The sequence below is a fragment of the Gigantopelta aegis genome, chromosome 8 (assembly GCF_016097555.1).
Source record: "Gigantopelta aegis isolate Gae_Host chromosome 8, Gae_host_genome, whole genome shotgun sequence".
NCBI classification, from domain to species: Eukaryota; Metazoa; Mollusca; class Gastropoda; order Neomphalida; family Peltospiridae; genus Gigantopelta; species Gigantopelta aegis.
Window position 1 is genome coordinate 76,354,129 of NC_054706.1, and position 22,345 is coordinate 76,376,473.

General features: G+C 38.0%; 1 protein-coding gene across 1 annotated transcript; it reads right to left on the bottom strand.

Annotated features, from left to right (window-relative positions):
* Positions 1 to 11,945: 11,945 nt before the first annotated feature.
* LOC121379279 lies at positions 11,946 to 20,529 on the bottom strand. Its single transcript, XM_041507816.1, has 5 exons — positions 20,371 to 20,529; positions 17,337 to 17,430; positions 15,027 to 15,186; positions 14,474 to 14,629; positions 11,946 to 12,182 (listed from the first exon to the last, which is right to left on the bottom strand). The coding sequence occupies exons 1-5, from the start codon at positions 20,502 to 20,504 to the stop codon at positions 12,013 to 12,015; spliced, it is 714 nt and encodes a 237-aa protein (XP_041363750.1). The 5' UTR covers positions 20,505 to 20,529; the 3' UTR covers positions 11,946 to 12,012.
* Between the last annotated feature and the right edge of the window lie 1,816 nt (positions 20,530 to 22,345).

Consider the following 22,345-nt stretch of genomic DNA (forward strand, 5'->3'; position numbering starts at 1 on the left):
GGCTATTGTTCGTCTTTAGTACAGTGGAGATGTCTCTGATTGTTCATATTAGTACAATAGAAATGCACCTATTGTTCGTCTTTAGTACAGTGGAGATATCTCTGATTGTTGACATTAGTACAATAGAAACGCACCTATTGTTCGTCTTTAGTACAGTGGAGATGTCTCTGATTGTTGATACCGGCCTCGGTGGCGTCGTGGCAGGCCATCGGTATACAGGCTGGTAGGTACTGGGTTCGGATCCCAGTCGAGGTATGGGATTTTTAATCCAGATACTGACTCCAAACCTTGAGTGAGTGCTCCGCAAGGCTCAATGGGTAGGTGTAAACCACTTGCACCGACCAGTGATCCATAACTGGTTCAACAAAGGCCATGGTTTGTGCTATCCTGCCTGTGGGAAGCGCAAATAAAAGATCCCTTGCTGCCAATCGGAAGAGTAGCCCATGTAGTGGCGACAGCGGGTTTCCTCTCAAAATCTGTGTGGTCCTGACCCATATGTCTGACGCCATATAACCGTAAATAAAATGTGTTGAGTGCGTCGTTAAATAAAACACTTCTTTCTTTCTTTCTGATTGTTGACATTAGTACAATAGAAATGCACCTATGGTTCGTCTTTAGTACAGTGGAGATGTCTCTGATTGTTGACATTAGTACAATAGAAATGCACCAATGGTTCGTCTTTAGTACAGTGGAGATGTCTCTGATTGTTGACATTAGTACAATAGAACTGCACCTTAAATAGTTCGTGACGCAGTGACTTTTTAAGGAAGCCCCGTTTGACACTCTTTGCTTTTTTGTGCTCGATTTTGTAATTTGTATTTGTATCGATGATGGTAAAATTATAATTTTTAGCTCTAAGTCCCAGGAACTCTTCAATGACTGCACCGCCAGCTTCGTCTTTCATCAGTCCTGTAACTGTGTGCCTTGACATACAAAATAATGCATGGCCTGGGGGAACGTTGGACGTCAAACAAGTGACTGTTTTGTTGCATGAATTCGTAAGGGTCTAACAAATGTTCACTCGGAGCTGCCCTGATTTCCATGAACAAACTGTTAGTGTCGGTCATGAGAAGTCGCAAGCGGGCGTTGTACTGTTTGACCATGGTTTCATAATAGAAAGACAGAACGTGACGTTTAGCGTGTTCTAAAATACAAAATCCTACTGCAATGGGTTTGTTTACGGTAACCATGGTTCTTTGCATTTCAGTTGCCATTAAGTCATCTGAAAAAATAATTACGTGTTTCAAATTTGATTTGGCAGTGTATCATCTTAAAGGGACATTCCTGAGTTTGCTGCATTGTAAGATGTTTCCGACTAATAAAATATTTCTACGATTAAACTTACATATTAAATATATTAACTTGTTTAGAATATCAGTGTCTGTATATTCAATGTGTTTCTGGTAGTCTTAATATTTGTAAGAAGCCCAAACTGGATTTTGTCTTCAAATAATTTCATACGTACGAAAAAAACATATTTTAGGAAATAAATGAAATTTAACGTAGTACAAATATTAGAACGATCAGAAACACGTTTCATATACAGCCACTTATATTTTATGCAGAAAAATATATTTGATATATAATTACAATCGTTAAAAAGTCTCTGTTAGTCGATAACATCTTAAACATTGCAGCAAACTCAGGAATGTCCCTTTAATCGTTCTCGCTGTGCGACCAGTTCGACTTGTTTGTATTTTCTGACTGACTCTATGAATTTTCCGTAACACACATTCGACATTGCTTTGTACAGATCTTATGAACATTTGTCTCTAGCATGCTTGTGCTTTTCTATGTTCCGAGTTAGAAAAGGTTTTATCCACTTTGATTGCTTTGAATCTTAAAGCCGCACACCCTAGTTCCATCCAGCGAAAATAAATTATAATTTGGTTATTCTACAAACCTGTAACACACTTAGATCACGTTTTTATCAAATGGAGTGAAAAAGAAGGTTTTATATCGATAAATACCATGGGAATCCCCATGTCCCAATTGCTTGAAATAATTTTGAAAGTTTGTATTCTGATGTCACCGGTAGATGTCGCTCGAAGCACAACAATGCCTACGTCACGACAAATTTCACAGACTTGCGGTGCGTTCGTTTCACCTCTCCTGGACATGTTCCAACTGTTCTGTCCTGGTTGTATCCCCTCTTCAGATATCGTAAGACTTAGCAAAATTATTGGTTTTAAGGGTTTGTAACGTTTTGTATTGAGACACTTACTTGTCTGAACTTTATTGTTACTGAAAATGTTCACGAACTGTGAAGAAAAATCTCACAAATGAACAACAAATCGGATGTTGGTTGCGCGAACCGTGCACGAGAAAACAAACCGAACCAAAATGATAACGGTCACGTGATATACCAACGTCTGTGACATTGAAATGGAAATATTCTCTCTAAAAATAGATTGGACCTCGCTTGCTTAACGGTTTTTTCTTGACAGCACGTCTTGTGAAAAAATGCAAAAAAATGCATTTCGTGGTTTTACAAACATCAGGATTACCAAAAAGCACTTCAGGTGAATGGAAATGTGTATTCTAAATAATAAAATGTAAGTAAAGTGCAATTTTATTTGTGAAAAATGGGGTTTAATAGCGAAAAACAACGCCGTAATGGTTAACAAATAGCCGTAACTAGGGTGTGTCCCTTTAAAGCTCTGTGAATGCATTTCTATTTCAAACCGAGTTTTAAATATAACTTTAGAGTTGCAAAGTGAATGACGTAGTTGTTTTTATCTTTTAAAGTACAAAAACATTTTGCCTGAGGATTTATTTAAATTTAGACCGAATTCTTCGATTAACTGTTTACAGTTTGGTGAAAACTCATCTGCTGCTACATTATCGTCAGCGGATGCAAGGGGAAAAGAAGCGTGTTTTGCGTGAAGTTCTCTTGAATATTTCAGATCGACTTCTAAAATGTACCCCCAGGTCACGCTCAGTGTCCAAAGTCGTCCAGTCGATATCAGTAAACTCTTCTGGTGACATGAACTCGTAGTCACAGAGAGCAAGCGGTTCTAACTTGGTGGTGGCATACAGTGAATTAACATCGAAGTACATGAGGTACCTCGTTTCTTTTTGTGTGTCAAAATCACTCATATATTTATTATTGGCTTTGGAATATCTGTGCGAAATCATCGACACACCACCCCGCAAACCTTTCTCAACGAAATCGTACATGCTCAGGTCCGTGAACAGATCGAGTTCGACATTGGTCATTTTTAAAGCAGCATCTAAAGCAAAACCCGGGAGACTTGTAATGTAACGGATCTAGTTTGTAACTTTTAAGGCACATGTCCCTAAATGATTCCATGACATCACACAATAAGAGTACGTTGACAGAAACATAAAAGTCCCATGAATTCGTCTAGTTTGTGATATGAAATTCCTTCTAAAGTTGTTACCGGCGTCGTGGCAGGCTATCGGTCTACAGGCTGGTAGGTACTGGGTTCGGATCCCAGTCGAGGCATGAGATTTTTAATCAGATACCGACTCCAAACCCTGAGTGAGTGCTCCGCAAGGCTCAATGGGTAGGTGTAAACCACTTGCACCGACCAGTGATCCATAACTGGTTCAACAAAGGCCATGGTTTGTGCTATCCTGCCTGTGAGAAGCGCAAATAAAAGATCCCTTGCTGCTAATCGGAAGAGTAGCCCATGTAGTGGCGACAGAGGATTTCCTCTCAAAATCTGTGTGGTCCTTAACCATATGTCTGACGCCATATAACCGTAAATAAAATGTGTTGAGTGTGTCGTTAAATAAAACATTTCTTTCTTCTAAAGTTGTTTTGCAAAGGTGTATTCTTCGTCAGAAATGTTACTTTCAGAACAGAACAGAACTTTATTCAACTCAGATCACCAAACGGTGATGCATTGAGGTGGTTTACAAACATATTATACAGACGGCTGCGAGCTGCGAATAAAAGTCTTTGTGGCTGGGTAACTGTGTGTCATTTAATTTATCGAATGAATCTATGTATTCATAACAATAAGGAAGTTTACGGGTTAGCATGTCTACGTGATCGGGAAAATGTTTACTTAAATGTACAAACAGTGCTTTCCTTTGCTCATAAGATTTTTTGTCAATGAATTGACAGATATGAGAAATTTAAAAGAGTCGACAAAAATTAGAACGTCAATGGAGATGTGGAATGCATCTGAGTTTTCTATTTGCAAACCTAGTGGACGCTTGTAGAATTAAATGCGTGTCGTACCGTTCGCCGTTATGCAAAACACACACCACTTCTTTTTCCAGTTTGAAATTTAAATTGCAGTAACCATGACAGACCCCCCCCCCCCCACTCTCACACACACACACACACACACACACACACACACACCCCACACCCTAAACTCCCCCGTGAGGTGACAGAGGTCAACGTGTCTGCTGTAATCGAACTCTTTCCCGCACAAATAACGGTGAGTGGCATTGGCAAATATCCCATCTAACCTGGGGTATCAACGGGATTATCAAAAATCTCCATTATTTTTTCATATTCCTCTAAAATGCTTTCTATAAAATGTTCTGATGCATCTTTACCAGTGTAGACTTTCAGAGGTTTAGTCTATTTATCCAGTATACTTGCGACCTTGTATGCGTACCCGCACGATACGTGCTTTTGTATTCCATTTCCTTCGGTTGCGACTTTTGTTTGACACCAAAACATTGTATCGCCTTTTCAAACGGTGGCATAGCTATTTCCGTGCATTGTTATAACAGTAGTCTTTGTGTTTGTCTAATAGATCTTCGCTGATAAATGACCACAGACACTTGCTACATATGTAATGTTGACGATCGTTGTATTCCGTGCACGATTTTAGCCCCGACAAACTTTTAATCAAATAAAAATGAACCTTTTGTGTATCGTTAAGAGTATTTTTCGTTAACATCAGTAGATCGACGTGTCTATTGCTCACTACAACGTTGTGCACTTTGCTTATTCGTATGGGATACACGACCCTTTGTGGTGGTGAATTACTGTTGGGCACCGTTGCAATTTCTTCATAACCATAAACATTTATTGACAAGTTATTTTTTTCAAATAAATCGATTTGTTTCAGTGTAACTGGAAATTTTATACCATGTACATTAAAGGGTAGCCCGAGTACTCTGACTGTAAGAGAGCTAGACGGACATTTGGACAGTTATACGCTCTCATTACAGTCAGAGACCAACCTATGTATTTTTTTGGCAATTCTTGACAACCAAAAAGTTGGCAAAGATTCCCGCTCTAATACCACACCAATCCTATGTTTGACGTCAAATACCTTTACATCGATAATTTTCGAGTTAACTGATAAAAAAAAAATCCACATATTAATCACTAATACACATACTACAGAAAGAAATCTGACAGCACCCACATTCAGCTACGCTTCGTGACACTCCGTCGCCATAATGACAAAGCTCGGCGATCTATTTCGAGACGTAGATCACGTGATCGCCCACTGGGTGATTCCGCCTTGTGCAGCAGTTAGAGGGGCCGTCTCATACCAAGCGACGTTACAACATGGATTAGTTTCGTTTTGTGTTTCTGCGATGGAATGTGCATGCTGTAAAGAATGTTTCGAGGATAAAAGTGGACGGTTACGTAGAACAGGAATTTGTACATAATTCAAAGGTGGGCCCAGTGCTGCACAGACATTAAGTGATGTTTTTGATGTAGGCCTAACTGTCACTCCCGAAAAAGAATTATTCGTCTGTCTCCAATGTAGTTTGACGATTCGATCCTTGGACACAAAAAACAACTGTGGAGATAAAATTTAGAAAAGTGAAAAAAAAACAGGCTCATACATAGCCACAAAACTGCCAGCCACCCCAAGTGCCCAACAAACACCAAAGCGACAGAGAGTGGTACACACGCCAAACAAGCATACCAGTCGTAGATCAAAGACTTTTTCACCTGGAGAAAAGGTGAATATAATATTGTTTCTGTGTGTGTGTCTGTGTGTGTGTGTATATGTGTGTGTGTGTGTGTGTGTGTGTGTGTGTCTCTGTGTGTGTCTCTCTGTGTGTGTGTGTTACTTTTACAAGTTTTAGATTAGTGTAACTTCATTGTATCGCCGCTTGGTATGAGACGGCCCCTCTAACTGCTGCACAAGGCGGAATCACCCAGTGGGCGATCACGTGATCTACGTCTCGAAATAGATCGCCGAGCTTTGTCATTATGGCGACGGAGTGTCACGAAGCGTAGCTGAATGTGGGTGCTGTCGGATTTCTTTCTGTAGTATGTGTATTAGTGATTAATATGTGGATTTTCTTTATCAGTTAACTCGAAAATGATCGATGTAAAGGTATTTGACGTCAAACATAGGATTGGTGTGGTATTAGAGCGGGAATCTTTGCCAACTTTTTGGTTGTCAGGAATTGCCCAAAAAATACATAGGTTGGTCTCTGACTGTAATGAGAGCGTATAACTGTCCAAATGTCCGTCTAGCTCTCTTACAGTCAGAGTACTCGGGCTAATTAAAGGGATATTCCTGTGTCTGCTGCATTGTAACATGTTTCCGACTAATAAAATATTTCTACGATTAAACTCACAATTTAAATATATTTTCTTGTTTAGAATATCAGTGTCTGTATATTCAATGTGTTTCTGGTCGTCTTAAAGGGACATTCCTGAGTTTGCTGCATTGTAAGATGTTTCCGACTAATAAAATATTTCTACGATTAAACTTACATATTAAAGATATTTTCTTGTTTAGAATATCACTGTCTGTATATTCAATGTGGTTTTGGTCGTCTTAATTATATTAAATTATATTTAAGGAAATAAAATGAAATGTAACCTAGTACAAATATTAGAACGATCAGAAACACGTTTAATATACAGTCTCTAATATTCTATGCATAAAAATATATTTGATATATAATTACAATTGTTAAAATGTCTCTTTTAGTCGATAACATCTTAAAAATTGCAGCAAACTCACGAATGTCCCTTTAAATTTCCTTTTATTTCCTAAAATATGTTTTTTTTCGTACGTACGAATGAATGAATGAATCAATCAATTAATGTTTAACGACACTCCAGCACGAAAAATACATCGGTTATTGGGTGTCAAACTATGGTAATGCAAACAAATAAAGTGATGATCAACATCAATATAAAAATTCAAGATTTAAATAAAAACAGTGTAAAGAACTGTGCAAAAATACAAATATCAGAGATAGATACTGACTTTTACTCAAAATTTCAATTGTATCTCGAAGAAAACAAGGGGATTTGTGCTGTATTGGCCATTCTCAAAGAGATGTTACACCCGTGTACCACGGTGGGGTTACAGCACGCGCAGGGGACACTTCATACATGATACTAACTAAAAATCTATGTTCATCAATGTAGTACTCAAACTCAAACATTTGTGGTCTGGTTCATGGACTATATTATGTAGCGGACTAAATTTAGTCAGGAACATCTGGGACTTAGGGACGAACATTCCTGAGATTGCTGCATTGTACGATTAAACTTACATATTAAATATATTTTCTTGTTCAGAATATCAGTATCTGTATATTCAATGTGTTTCTGGTGATCTTAATATTTGTAAGAAACCCAAACTGGATTTTGTCTTCAAATAAATTCGTACGAACAAAACAAAAAAAATTAGGAAATAAAATGAAATTTAACCTAGTACAAATATTAGAAGGACCAGGAAGACGTTTAATATACAGCCACTAATATTTTATGCAGATACATATATTTGATATTTAATTACAATCGTTAAAAAGTATCTGTTAGTCGATAACATCTTAAAAATTGCAGCAAACTCAGGAATATTCCTTTAAGTTCGCCTTCATGTGATAAATAGTTATGTGTATGAGCCAGACTTCCTCATTAAGGACATATAAGTAAAATGTGGGGACATGACATACAGACAGGCAATGGGAATCCCCATGTGCACCAACTGCTCTTCTACTCGCTGGTTTGTTTCTCAAAGTATATGATTTTTTTTTTTACTAATGTGGTAAAACAAAACAAAGGAATCTTTTAACTTTCCGCTATATTGGTGATCATTGAATAACAGCAGGATTGCAGATTACACAAGAAACATCTGAAGGAATTAAATCACTTCCACACCTCGATCTATGCATAGATTCAAAGCGACGCTGGTCTCCAAACCAAGCTGTATGACAAAAAGGGCGACTTAATTTTCCAATAGTTAACTGTCCCTTTACGACGAGCAATATACTTTCTTCTCCAGCTTTTATATCACATATCACAACTTCTAAAATACTAGAGCATGCTCACTGCATGCAGATTTCAAACAACACCTTATCATTCTGGCACAGAAGTTGTTCCATCAGGGTTATGATATTCAGGAACTCCTGAGGGCATTCAAAACGTTTTATGGTGGACATTTGGAGGCTATATCTACTAAATACGATGTATTACTGACCAAAATGATGACTGATGTTATTCTATATTTTTAAATTGTACATACTTGTTTCCATCTCTTTGGTTAAACTGTTGCATATTTACGTCTTCGTCGTTTTAGATGAATGAATGAATGAATGTTTAACGACACCCCAGCACGAAAAACACATCGGCTATTGGGTGTCAAACTATGGTAATGCAAACAAATAAAGTGATGATCAACATCAATATAAAAATTCAAGATTTAAATAAAAACAGTGTAAAGAACTGTGCAAAAATACAAATATCACAGATAGATACTGACTTTTACTCAAAATTTCAAATGTATCTCGAAGAAAATAAGGGGATTTGTGCTGTATTGGCCATTCTCAAAGAGAATGTTACACCCCTGCACCAAGATGAGGTTACAGCACGCGCAGGGGTTTTAGATGAAGTGACGAAGTGACGGACATTACAGCTGTGGTGGCAGTACTCATTATGGGTTCCACTGGTGGGGCAGGATATTCTCACTAGGGTTGGGTACCGCGAAACAAAACGTACCACGGTATACTGCGATTTTTTGTAATGTACCACGGTATACCACGGTATACCAAATTAGTAATGACATCATACTAATCACTGCGAATCAGTGATACAATAATTGCTCAACATACAATGTCATCTATGTACCTTTAAACTTAGGGGCCAAACAAATATGACATACTACAATGAAATACCTACCAGTAGAGATTTTGACTGATTCAGTTTACACTCTATTTCCCTCTAAAGTTGAGTAACACCATTAAGCAGGATTAAACATTTCATTTAGAGAACAGCTAATACTTATAGGTAGAACATAGTTGTAGAGCCTTGTTGTATATTAAGACCTTGTAATGTAAATGAAATAAACATAACATAAATAAATTCTGTAGTTCAATTGAACTGGAAAAATAATGAAAATTACAAAGTTTAAACGAATGTATTCTATTATCACCATTTTAATTATACCAGTAGCTATTAACTACCAGTAACTTTTATATAGCTACTTTTATTTCAGTTGATGACCCAGGCAAACAGGTCCCTTTATGTTTTCAATTTGCTACAGTGTATTACTCGTATTGTTTAAGTTAGTTCAAGTTAAATCGTCTTAACATCAATTTAGTGATAAAAAATAGTGTTTTACGTAACGCTGTTCAGTACACTCACCCACTACCTGTAAGGCAACAAAACGTACACACCCACCCCTCCAGCGTTACGTAGTATTTGAATAGCCCCTGATGTCTAGGACGGGTCGTAGCCCAGTGGTAAAACACTCGGTCGGACGCGTGGTAGGTCTAGGATCGATTCCAGTCGGTGGGCCCATTGGGCTATTTCTCATTCACGTATGTGCACCACGACTGGAATAGCAAAGTTCGTGGTATGTGCTACTAATGAGAAAATGTAGTGGGTTTCCTCTCTAAGACTATATATCAAAATTACCAAACGTTTGATATTCAGTAGCCAATGTTTTTGTTCTGCTCTATATAAAGATAAAAAAAAATGTAACCTGTGCCACCCCACTAGAGGCTCTGCATACGTCCCCAATCCTCCAGATATCGTGCTATGGGCCTGTATGTTTAATCTCTTTAGTAATGAATTCATGTTTATAGAAGAAAAACAATTTACAAACAAAATAGCCAAATAGTGTGTGTGTGTGGGGGGGGGGGGGGGGGGGTTAAGTACGTAACTCCCCTCCTGCTAACTTATAATATGTATGTTTTAAACTGAATACTGTTTATAATTGTGTTCGTATCCAACTCAAGATTATAGCCAGTCACCCAAAACAAAGATAAAGAAAACGTCATTATATGTTATTGGTCTCAAAACACTGGCGTGTGACTGTCTTTCAGACTTTCACAACTGGAAAAGAGCTCTTTCAGTTTCATAAATTCATTGCAACGTGATCTGAGACTTTTGTATGTTTCTCTGACAGGGGCGGAGGGATGTATCATATCGATGCTAATATTATACCAGTAGACATAGCATCAATAAATTATAATTCCCCCCACTAAATATGTTTAAAATTAAATCTGTAAACTTTTTTTTTTTTTTTACTAATAATGATTGTATATATGTGAGAAACTATGCAATCCTTATCAACGCACTCACTTCAGTAAAATGAACTCAACCATGTGACCTAGATTTTACAACAATATTTGATATGACAAAACGCTAGAAACGTGACAAATAAAAGGTGCACCTTGTTTTGCGCAGTATTTCATATTATTTGATCGCATTTTGTAGCTTTACGAGAAGCAGTTCAATATTGAATAGTAGACTGGTCACCCGGACATGCTAATGGCGCTTATGCATACCGCGAGGCATATCTGTCGAACAAAATTGGTTGAAAGTATGTTTGGTGACTAAAAATCAACATTAAAAAACTTTCTCCATTTTTTTCACCAAATCAAAAATTCTATTGCCAATTTTTATTATTTTTCGTAATTTGCGACATTGACGAACAACAGGGCGAGCCCTGTAAATGTCCAATATCGCACGTGTGTTGCGAACAACAAACTCGTCATCTACCATGTTTTTATTATTGGCAACGTTTTTAGATTCTAAGATACTTTGGGAAATTCCGTTATTTTTTCAAAGATGTGTTAATGGAACACAAACAATCATTAACATTGGATGCTTTTTAAATAATTTCTCGAAATTATGTATTTTGTTTCATGACACTGATAATTTATTTCTCGGAAATTTCCGTAAAGTTATCGTCCACGGAAAGTCCCGAAGTATACCGGTACAGTAAACAACGTACCGGTACGTACCACGACAGAAACAAATACCGGTATACCGGTAATACCGCACACCTCTAATTCTCACCTTTCACGAACACCAAATATTATCATCACTGTTTTGACAATGATTCATGAGTGCATGTCATCACAGCTATATGTATTCCAATGAGCTCTGTCCTGCGCTAGTTCTGATCCAGTAAACTAGACTGAGAGTGGCGGTCCTCTTTGTGGCGGTGCACAAAGGATCATTGTCCAGTAAGGGAGTGGCAGTCCTCTTATAGACGAGGCACAAAGACAGATATTCATGTTATCAACCACTATTTTGCCGAATGCCCATCCCACTGCATTGTGCAGAGATATGGTCTTGGCGGTCTTTACCTTAGTTTTGACTCCCAATAGACGATGCATTTTTCGTGCTGGGGTGTCGTAAAACATTTGTTCATTCATTATAACGGTTTTGTCGTTCAGATTTATGTCCGATGGTTTAATAACTACACCATTGAGACCGATGCCATAAAACGGGCCTCGGTGCTGTCGTGGTTAAGACATCGGACTGTGGATATAAGGCTGGTAGGTACAGGGTTCGCAGTCCGGTACCGCTCCCACCCAGAGCGAGTTTTAATGACTCGACGGGTAAGTGTAATAACTCTACACCTTCTCTCACTAACAACTAACCCACTGTCCTGGACAGACAGCCCAGATAGCTGAGGTGTGTGTGCCCATGTGCTTGAATCTTAATTGGATATAAGCACGAAATAAGTTGAAATGAAATGAATGAACATAAAACCAAACCAAATACAAATATAGTTATTTTTACTGATCAAGAGGTTACATCTTATAAACATATAAAATAGATTGATCCGCTGGTCTTCATTAGATCTTTTTCTTCTTAACCACAGGTTCGTCACAACATGCATCTGATGTCCGAGAGTTGAGTGGAGAGGAGAGAGAGTCTCCAAACAGGTCCGGGCATAAAGTCTGTCCCACGTGATACGTCCACAGTGTCAGCTCAACCTTGTGCGGCGTCCAGCGGAACTGAGGGTCTGAAAATAACAGCGTAACCAGTTTCTGCCAGAGGGTAACGTGGGTATGGCGCAATACCCAAACTGTTTTGCAGACGTTTTCTAAAGTTAACATTTTGACCAAATTAATTACTCTATCATTACTGTATGATTTTCTCAATCCTAACCCTAAACTCAACCCATTTTCTTTCTGGAGGAGCCCCCCCCCCCCCCCCCCCCCACACACACACACACACACGCTTACCCTGTTGACTGTGGTTGTATTCAATTCCATAGCGCCATACACAATTATTTTATAACTAACAGAAACACTGATAACGACAGGAAATTAATATTTCTTTCCAGACACCCCAGTACATTCAGGACTGCGGCTGGTTGATGTCTTAACATAATACTATGGTTAGATTGACCTAAAACATTCAGTGTATTATTGTAAATAACTTGATGGAATGGTGCGGTAATCTCTAACAAGATGTTGCTTATATTAATCTGACCTGAACTACAAATCTGACAAAACCGTTATCCATCATCAAAACCGTATCCCTACTCAATGCAGAGTCGAATGGACATTTGATAAAATAGTTATTGATTCCACAAATCTATATCTAGCCTTGTCTATGAACATTTTCAATATCTGTACACGGCAGTCAACAGTACGTTTAACATGGGTCATGTTGTATTATAGTGGGTGATTTGAAAATAAACCTAATTACACCGTTTCGTTTGGATCTCCCTTGTACCACCATTTGCCCAGCCATGGTGATATACTGGAATTGATGACTCCAATGGGCAAGTGTGTGACCACTATACAGGGGACAATATTTCGAAATCTGAGGTAACCGAAGTCGGTTCACGTGGTTTTTACCTAGGTAACCAATTTTTCGGTTACGTGAATTATATTTGCGTAACCTGTGGATTACCTGATCGGTTACCTCAAAGTTACGTTGAAATTATATTTTAAATACATAATTTTTAGCTCAAACATAAAGTTAAAACAAAATACAAAAGAAAACGTTTTATAAAACAGTTTCTTTAATGCTTGCAAATCGAAAGAAGTGACTTGTAGATGTTTCTTTTGTTTTCGTACGATCGTAGCGTTGTAGATTTTTTATTATTATTATTATTATTATTATTATTATTATTCACCACTTGCCATCGGGATCGCAAAAAGTAATTTTTAGTTGCCCGAATCTAAAAACCACTGTCCTCGGACATCGGGCCACCGTATTCTAGAACCTCTGTGCAGTTTGCGGAAGTTAACACTATTGTAAAAGGACTAAATATCAGCCCAGTACTGAAACAAAATAGATACATTTGGAGGAAAAATTCCCATTCCCTGGTGTATGATTAGACTAATAATTTTCTTTTATAAATAACAAATAAAGGCTACCATTTGTCACTGATATAACATATGTAAAATTTAGTATACAGCAGATTAAAAAAAAAACAAAAAAAAACAACAACCAAGCAACAAATGTCCAGTTCCTCTGAACTATAAAACAGGTACTCATTGGTGCATGATTAGATTAATAAAAATAAATCTTATAATAACATAAAAAGAAAGACCACAATTTGACACCGATACTTTGCGGTGGCGATGCTACTTTCACTTTATCGTTGGTACTTCTATACTACAGTGACGTTCCTAATGTTTGTTATTTAAAGCTCATTATGCGATGTTAGTATTTTTCAGCTTTTGTGACATTTTTGCATTTTTGTTTACGTTAAAACCGTTTTCAACCTTTGTAAAATTATAGGCAATCCAATATTATGTCTACATATATTCCTTTAGAGATAGAATAGCAGCAGATAATTTAGGCGCCTTAGCGATCCGTGCACATTTCTTTAAAACTTTTAGCTCGACTCTATACCGAGTCTTCGGTCACAAGTTACAACCGTTGCAATATACCGTTGGCTACAGGTTTGCTGCACTTCAAGTATCTAAAAATCAGTCTAAAACATTTGTCGGAATACTAGTAGTATGTCTGCATGAATAAACTTACTGTAATCGTGAAGTCTGCAAGTTTTAATTTCTGAACGTCTACAGGTCACGACGTAATCGATTTGCGGTTCGCGTAAATTTAATTTTGCGTAACCGACACGCGAACAGAACGGCGGTTCGCGTGAAATATTGTGCGCTGCTATACCGATTTGTCTCTCACTCACACTGACACTCAACCCAGATAGTCGAGATGTGTGCCAAGGACAGCGTACGAAAATAAGATATAATGAATGTACCGACAAATTTGATAATTCATTAATAAAACTGTTTTGGTGGTACAATATTCAACAAACAACGTGTCTGAACTTACCCTGTTCTGCCAAACGTTTTGAGATAATGCTGACCTGTTCAGCAAATCGGATATAAGCTGGAAGTGTGTACTGCAACGGCTGGAACCCTGGTAACGCCAACATAGCCTCATCAGCCATGAACGGAGCATGCGCGGGCGCTCCCGCAGCCAACACAGCTGAAATAACCAATGAAATTAATATTAATTAATAATTTAATTGAAAAAGAAAACAGTTTCCATGGAAAGAAGATGTGACAGTCATCTTTGGATCTAATAGTTAATCCCCTCCCCATCGACTCTTAACCAAAATCTGTTTATCATTATTGGGGTTTAGTCTCTTTTTTCATGTTTTTATTGTTGTAAAATTTAACACACAATGTCTTTTATATTAATCAACATGACACTTTGGACATCAGCACTGCACTAATGTTTCTTCATAATTAACATAGTACTTAGCTGTCCTTTTAGAACATTCGAGAGCTTAATTATATGAAGGATATGTGCACGCACCTATCCATAACCATGTTAAGGATATTCACTAATTAATTATGCATTCATTCATTTTTATTAAAACCTGAGGCAGTTGCAGGCCCGACAGCTTTCAGAACTGTTAGGCGTTTGACAGCAGACGACAGATCTGGAAGAGACTGGAACGCTTCCTTGCTTGCCTCAATGACGTCATCTGTCGAGTTCGTCTCCACCAGCTGTTGCAGACGTGGTCGAAACTTTCCGCGCTACAGAAGAAACAGTCACCGATATTAGGTCCAGGACCCCGTTTCACAATGCGATCTTAGCGCTAAGGTCAACTTAAATGCACAATAAGCTAATGCACTTAAGGTGATCTTAGCGCTTAGATCGTTTTGTTGAACGGGCCACTGGACCGTATCTAGTGGGCGTGCAAGGGTAGGTTGGGGGGGGGGGGGGGGCAGTTTAGCGATAGAAAATACCAAAACGTGCCATTTTGGATTGAAAGTGTCTTTTTTCTTTGAAAAAAAGCCTCTACTGTTGTGCCTTAATTATTTTAGTACTGCTATCCCACTTATTTTAGTCCAGGTACGACCATTAGGTCTACGCCTCCCAAACATGTTTCATTAAAAATAAAATAATAAATAAAAATAATGATAGTAGGCCTACATGTAATACTTAAAAGTACTGATTTTAGTTATTACTCAAAGGAAAATGGTTTTGACAATAACAGTTAAAAGTTGATTTTGTTTAACGACACCACTAGAGCACATTGATTAATTAATCATCGGCTATTGGATGTCAACCATTTGGTAATTCTGACACGTTATTTGACGAAACATGCCACAGTGTTTCATTACCAGTAAGGGATCTTTTATATGCACTTTCCCACAGACAGGACAGCACACACCAGTCTTTAACCAGTTGTAATGCACTTGTTGTAACGGGGAAAAAATCAATTGAATGGGAAAGGGAGGGAGGGAAAGAGTGAGTGAAGGAGAGAGAGACCTATTAATTTGAAAGTAAATATGTATGACTAAGATTTATGAAAATAAAAAATGATTAAAAGAAAATTATTAAATTTACTTTAATGTGGGGATTGTTTGTTTTTTTTGTTTTTTTTTGGTTATTGTTGTTTTGTTGGGGTGGGTTTTTTGTTGTTGTTTGTTTGGGTTTTAGGGGGTTGGCGGGGTTGTTGTCGTTTGAATTGTAGCGAATTAAATCGAACTGAGTAGATTAAATATTAATTTGCTACAGGAATAACGGCAAATGTTGGAATGTTGACCACTGAATGATCAGTAAAACGGCGAGTTTTATAGGCACTTTTCTACAGACAAAACAAAACATGCCTTTTGGTTGGGACCGGGGAAAATCAAACGGCTCCAGGGGGATCGACTTTAGCATCCATCACACATCACTTGGTAGAACAACCCTCTGTTGACGTTCGTGGCTTTCAGTTTATGGACATTCCAATAAAAACAGAGACAATATAATATCTTCTAATAATAATCAAAGGATTCAGAAACACCGCTGACATCCCCAGGTACCACAACAACGACACCAAGCACGTATTAAATTAAATAATGTATCACACCATATGATAAGAGTTGAAAAGGAATATTCAGTATATCTGGACACCACAACGCGTGAGATATACACGAATACACGAAATCATTTCAGATATGCATAAAAGGCGACTATGGAACAGTACCAAACAATACTATGTATATACAGTGTAAATATGACCGTAAATAGTGTCATATAGACGGATGACATTATTAATAAAAGGAATGTACATGTTACAGGTACTCATGAAAAACATTTTACCTGATATCTAAAGTGCTATATCATGATCGTTATTAAATGTGGGGGCGGGATTTAGCTCAGTCGGTTGAGTGCTCGTCTAAGGTGCTTGCATCGCAGGATCGAACCACCTCGGGGGATCAAATTTGAGAAATAAAACCATGAGTATAGGCACAGTATATAAAAATTGTCTTGATATATTAATAAAGAACAGTGTCCACATTTAATGGAGAACGTTTTCTTACAGTGTAAGTTCAGGTGAGGAATGCAGCTTCCTAACTATGAACTACCTAATGGTGGCTAATATGGCTTATATAACATCGCATATTTTTTGTTTATTTCTTTCTTTGTTGTTGCTGTTTTATTTTATTTGTTTGCGATTTTTTAGGAGGGTTTTTTTTGTTGTTGTTATTTCCTTTGTCTTGTTCTTGTTTGTTGTTGGATTGTTGTGGGATGGGTTGGGGTGTTGTTGTTTTTTTTTTGGGGGGGGGGGCGTGTGGGTTTCTTGTGTGTTGGATTTTTGGGGGTATTCGGGTGTTTACTGTGGTGTTGTTGTTTTTTTGTTTGGGGATCTTGGTTTTAGTTGGGTTTTGTTTTTAATCATATTTTTATATACCATCAGTTTCCATTTCATCAGCTTGGTAAGTTCTGTATGTGTGATGTGTTTGTCTGTTCTCTCAGCAATCGACGATGGAAGCTCCCGTTGAAACCTGAAATGGGCGACATTTTCTAAAAAACTGCAATAGTCATGGCGTGTCATGAACTTCCGCAGAGATCTATGTAAGGCGGGACTTCTGGGGTCTTGTAAAGTAACGTTTATTTTGTTTAATGATACCACTAGAGCACATTGATTTATTAATCATCGGTTGTTGGATGTCAAATATTTTGTAAATTTTATGTTTTGGTTGTGGTGGTGGCGTAGTTGGGGTGGACTGCTGGGGCGGCGTGGTGGGGGTGGTATATTTGGGGTGGAGTGGTGGTGGTGGCGTAGTTGGAGTGGCGTGGTGGGGGTGGGGGTTGAGTGGTGTGAGTGGGGTATTTTTCTTTGAGGGCCGTACTTTCAGTCAGTCCCCTGCGCGTGCTGTAACCTCACCGTGGTGCAGGGGTGTAACATTCTCTTTGAGAGTGGCCAATACAGCACAGATCCCCTTGTTTTCTTGGAGATGCAATTGATATTTTGAGTAAAAGTCAGTATCTGTCTGTGATATTTGTATTTTTGCACAGTTCTTTACATTGTTTTTATTTAAATCTTGAATTTTTATATTGATGTTGATCATCACTTTATTTGTTTGCATTACCATAGTTTGACACCCAATAGCCGATGTATTTTTCGTGCTGGGGTGTCGTTAAACATTCATTCATTCATTCCTTCATTTGTACTTTCAGTCATTCACCTAGTCTCTACCGATGTGATGATCGATTATAAAAGTCCATAATCGATTGTGTGGGGGAATGTTAACTAGAATTGTCCCACCAGTTTAGAAGACGGAATTGATGTAACTGCTGGAGTTTCTGTTTGTGTTCCTGTGTACATAAAGAAAACGAAATTAAATAGTTATTAAGGGTAAAATTAAATATTTTAGGATTTAGTTTGTTTTGTTTAACGCCACCACTAGATTTATTAATCATCGGCTACTGGATGTCAAACATATGGTCATAGAGAGAAAACCCGCTACATTAGTACAAGGGATCTTTTGTATGCACCATTCCACAGACAAGATAGCACATACCACGGCCTTTGATATACCAGTCGTGGTGCCCTGGCTGGAACAAGAAATAACCCAATGGGTCCACCGACGGGGTACGACCCTAGACCAATCGCGCATGAGGCCTTCGCTTTTCCACTGGCCTACGTCCCTTCCCCCATTTTAGGGTTTAGCTTCCCATGGACACGAAAGTAGGTGTGATCTTTACAACTCCAATCCTTCTGATGTTTCTATAATTCTAACCGACTGTGTAATCGAAAGTTGATCGGTTGTTGCCAACCGATTATAGCCGATAATCAATGATGAATTCCAAGCGATTCCCAACACTACTCGGTGGAATCCAAGTAGGCCTACTATCTGTAGAACTGCTCATCTAGCATTGGGCAGCCAATATCTGCCCGTGGTTCGTTCAGCGGAAATGATGAAACAACGGTAAACAAACTATTAACAACTTACAATGAACGGAAAACACACATACATACATACTTAATTTAAAATCAATATTTTGCAAAGCATTGACAAGTCACAATACATTAACATTGCCAATTGATAACTACTGTCGATCCAAATGCTAGTATTGGTCAATTTTTCAGATTTTGACGTTTTTGGCATTATTGTATTAATCATTAAAGGTTCTTTCTCAAAATTGCAAGTGTCATTTATTACATATATGTGTGTGTTATAAAAGCTGCATATAATTGATATCATATAGCTTATGAATATTAAAAGTGTAATGTGCTGCAAGTGGGCGTACACAGTGGTTTCCCCGAGTATCATTATACTGGTAAAACAAATATAAAGTACATGTATAACAAAATCTTCATCGCATATATGATCCCTTAAAGTAGCAGCTTTGTCAATATGGATATGCAACTTAACTCCATTGGGTTGTTTCTCGTTCCAACACTGCACCACGACTGGTATATCAAAGACCGTGGCATGTGCTATACTGTCTGTGGTATGGTGCATGTAAACGATCCCTTGCTACTAATGGGAAAATATAGCGGGTTTTCTCTCCAAGACTATTGGTCAAATTACCAAATGTTTGACATCCAATAGCCGATGATTACTAAATCAATGTACTCTAGTGGTTTTGTTAAACAAAACACAACTTTTAATTCAAACTGTGAAGTCACGTGTTACCCTGTTGGTCAGCCATATTGGATTGTGCAATAATATAAATTTATAATGCTTGCTGGACATGTAACCTTTTCATTAACAAGAAAAATGTATACATATATTTTCATTATACACCACTGAGACTGTCACTTTAACAGGCGCGTGTGCATGGGGATTGGGGATTTGAAACACCCCCACCCCACCATCCCCGCTCAAAGGAATAGTTTTTAATATATTTTCCGTGGGAGCATGACTCGCCTTTTAAGTTTAACTGGTTGGAGAAACTGTTTGACATCATAGTAATATATGTGTATATATAACAAGTGTTTCTGAAAGCATGAATGTTTCTAGAAGCTAAGACAATTTTACTTTTTAATAATTTCGTTCGTACAAAAAACAAACATATGAATTATAATGAAGTTTTAGCTATTGCAAATATTAGAGCGACCACAAACATATTGAATATACAGACTAATATTCTAAACAAGAAAAATATTTAGTGTGTAATTTTAGTTCTTAAAACGCTCCGTTAGAAACATTTTACAATGCCAGAAAATGCAGGACTGTCCCTTTACATTTCTTAAATGTCGTATTCATGTGACATGAATTTAACCCTTTTAAATTAGATTATTTGTAAGCTGGCACACTTTAATATGTGTAATAGCGTCGTGTACTTATAAGTAATAACTGACACACTTAACGTCAGTTTTATTACGTTAACATTATGGGCAAATAGAACTGATTTGTTCTAGTGCAACCTTAATGTGGTGCACCAATATTGAAATGAGGAATTTACTATTAATAATATTTTTAAACATAACTTGCCATGTATCCAAAGAAAGCAGTTCTTTTGTGTTAGATCCCCGTAGTTTAGCGCTCTTGGCTTTTAAAACTTTATCGTACAGAAAATATACTGCTGTCCACTTTTCCGACTTGGGCGAAGAGACAAACGTTTCCATCACTCCGAACAAAATTCCCGCGATATGGTTAACGGGAGATAACTCATGTATGAATATTTGCTAAATGCAAACAGTTACTCGCTGTTTGACAGATGAGTTGAGAGGAGTCCACCTGCCTCGGTGGCGTCGTGGTTAAATCACCGGACATAAGGCTGGTAGATACTGGGTTCGCAGCCCGGTACCAGCTCCCACTCAGAGCGAGTTTTAATGACTCGATGGGTAGTTGTAAGCAGTGACGTAGCGTGCGGGCGCAAAATTCTGGACTGGTGGAAGGGACTCGAGGAGTGCTAACGGTCCACTGGTTAGGGGGCGCAATACTTGCCTTGCCCCGAGCGCTGGCAACCCACGATACGCCACTGGGTGTAAGAACACTACACACTCTTCTCTCTCACTAACCACTAACAACTAACCCATTGTCCAGATAGCTGAAGTGTGTGCCCAAGACAGCGTGTTTGAACCTTAACTGGATATAAGCACGAAAATAAGTTGAAATGAGAGGAGTCCGGGCCCGATGTAGAATTTTTTTAATTGGGATGTGAGAGTGGAGTTGAAAGTTAGAAGTTTATTTTGTTTAACGACTCCACTAGAGCACATTGATTTATTAATCATCGGCAATTTGACGTCAAACATTTGGTAATTTTGACATGTAGTCTTAGAGAAAAACCATTACATTTTTTCATTAGTAACAAAGGATCTTTTATAAGCACCATCCCACAGACAGGATAGCACGTATTTGATATAGCAGTCGTGGTGCACTGGCTGGAACGACAAATAGCCAAATGGGCAGGTCGACCGCGCATCAAGCGAACGCTTTACCACCCGTCACGCAAATCAACTTTCGACATTGATTTAACAGACCTTCTTGATTTACAGTCATATTTAATTTTGCCACTTTGGTGTATCAAACCATCCAAAATTGTATTTGATCTTGCCCATCTGAAAAAGGATCCAGTTATAATTATAAACAGCACTTCAAGGAAATTAATGAGAGATGTCGTGATTATATTCCTGTTCATATGAACGAATCACGGGATGGGCATTCTGTGGCTTGTGCTACAGTTATTCCATCAGATGCAATCATTTCTATGAGATTGCCGGATTCGGCATCTTGTTTTAGTGCGGAAACTTGGGCAATCATTGAAAATCTAGAACAAATTAACGATTCTGTGGTATATTCAAATATATTATTTTTACGGACTCTCTTTCGTGTCTCAAAGCTTTACAAAATATGAAGCTGGAACATCCCTTGACTGGGATGTTGATACGAATCTCTTTTTATCTATTGCCAATAAAGATATTGTATTCTATTGGGTTCCCAGTCGCACAGTCATAAGGGTAATAAAAAGGCAGATACAGCTTCCAATTCTGCTTTGGATTTGCCTCACACTGATCTCAAACGGATGCTAATAACCAATATATCTGTTTAACTTGGCAAGATCATTGGCACTATGTGGTTGCGAACAAGCTTCTATCATGCCAGTCCTGGGAGTGGCAGTCCTCTTGAAAATGGTGCAGGGAGAATGAAATGGTCTTTTATCGTGCTTGTATCGGTCTAGCATACTTGACACATTCAGTTATTCTGAAGAAGGATCCTCCATCTCAGTGTGAGCACGGTTAGTGTAATCATTTGGTGAAGCGTAATCGTCTTGGACCGACGAGGTGATATATATTTGGAAGACGAAATGTGATAGAATCGTTTCAATTCCACACTGAACTTATCTTGAAGTTTCCACGAGATGTTGATTTTTACTCGAAATGTTCGTATACTTACCAGTGATACCTTTGCAGAATCTTTTGAATTTTAGGTGGGTTTGTTTTTATGTATCGATATTGATCAACAG

What these genes read in the sequence shown, in the direction of transcription:
- LOC121379279 (XM_041507816.1), bottom strand. Translation starts at nt 20,504, where the DNA reads ATGGAAACGTTTGTCTCTTCGCCCAAGTCGGAAAAGTGGACAGCAGTA. An exon ending in TGATGAAATGGAAACTGATG is followed by an intron (nt 15,187 to 17,336) that starts GTATATAAAAAT and finishes TTTCTTCTGTAG; the next exon opens with CGCGGAAAGTTTCGACCACG. An exon ending in CGGGCCTGCAACTGCCTCAG is followed by an intron (nt 14,630 to 15,026) that starts GTTTTAATAAAA and finishes TGGTTATTTCAG; the next exon opens with CTGTGTTGGCTGCGGGAGCG.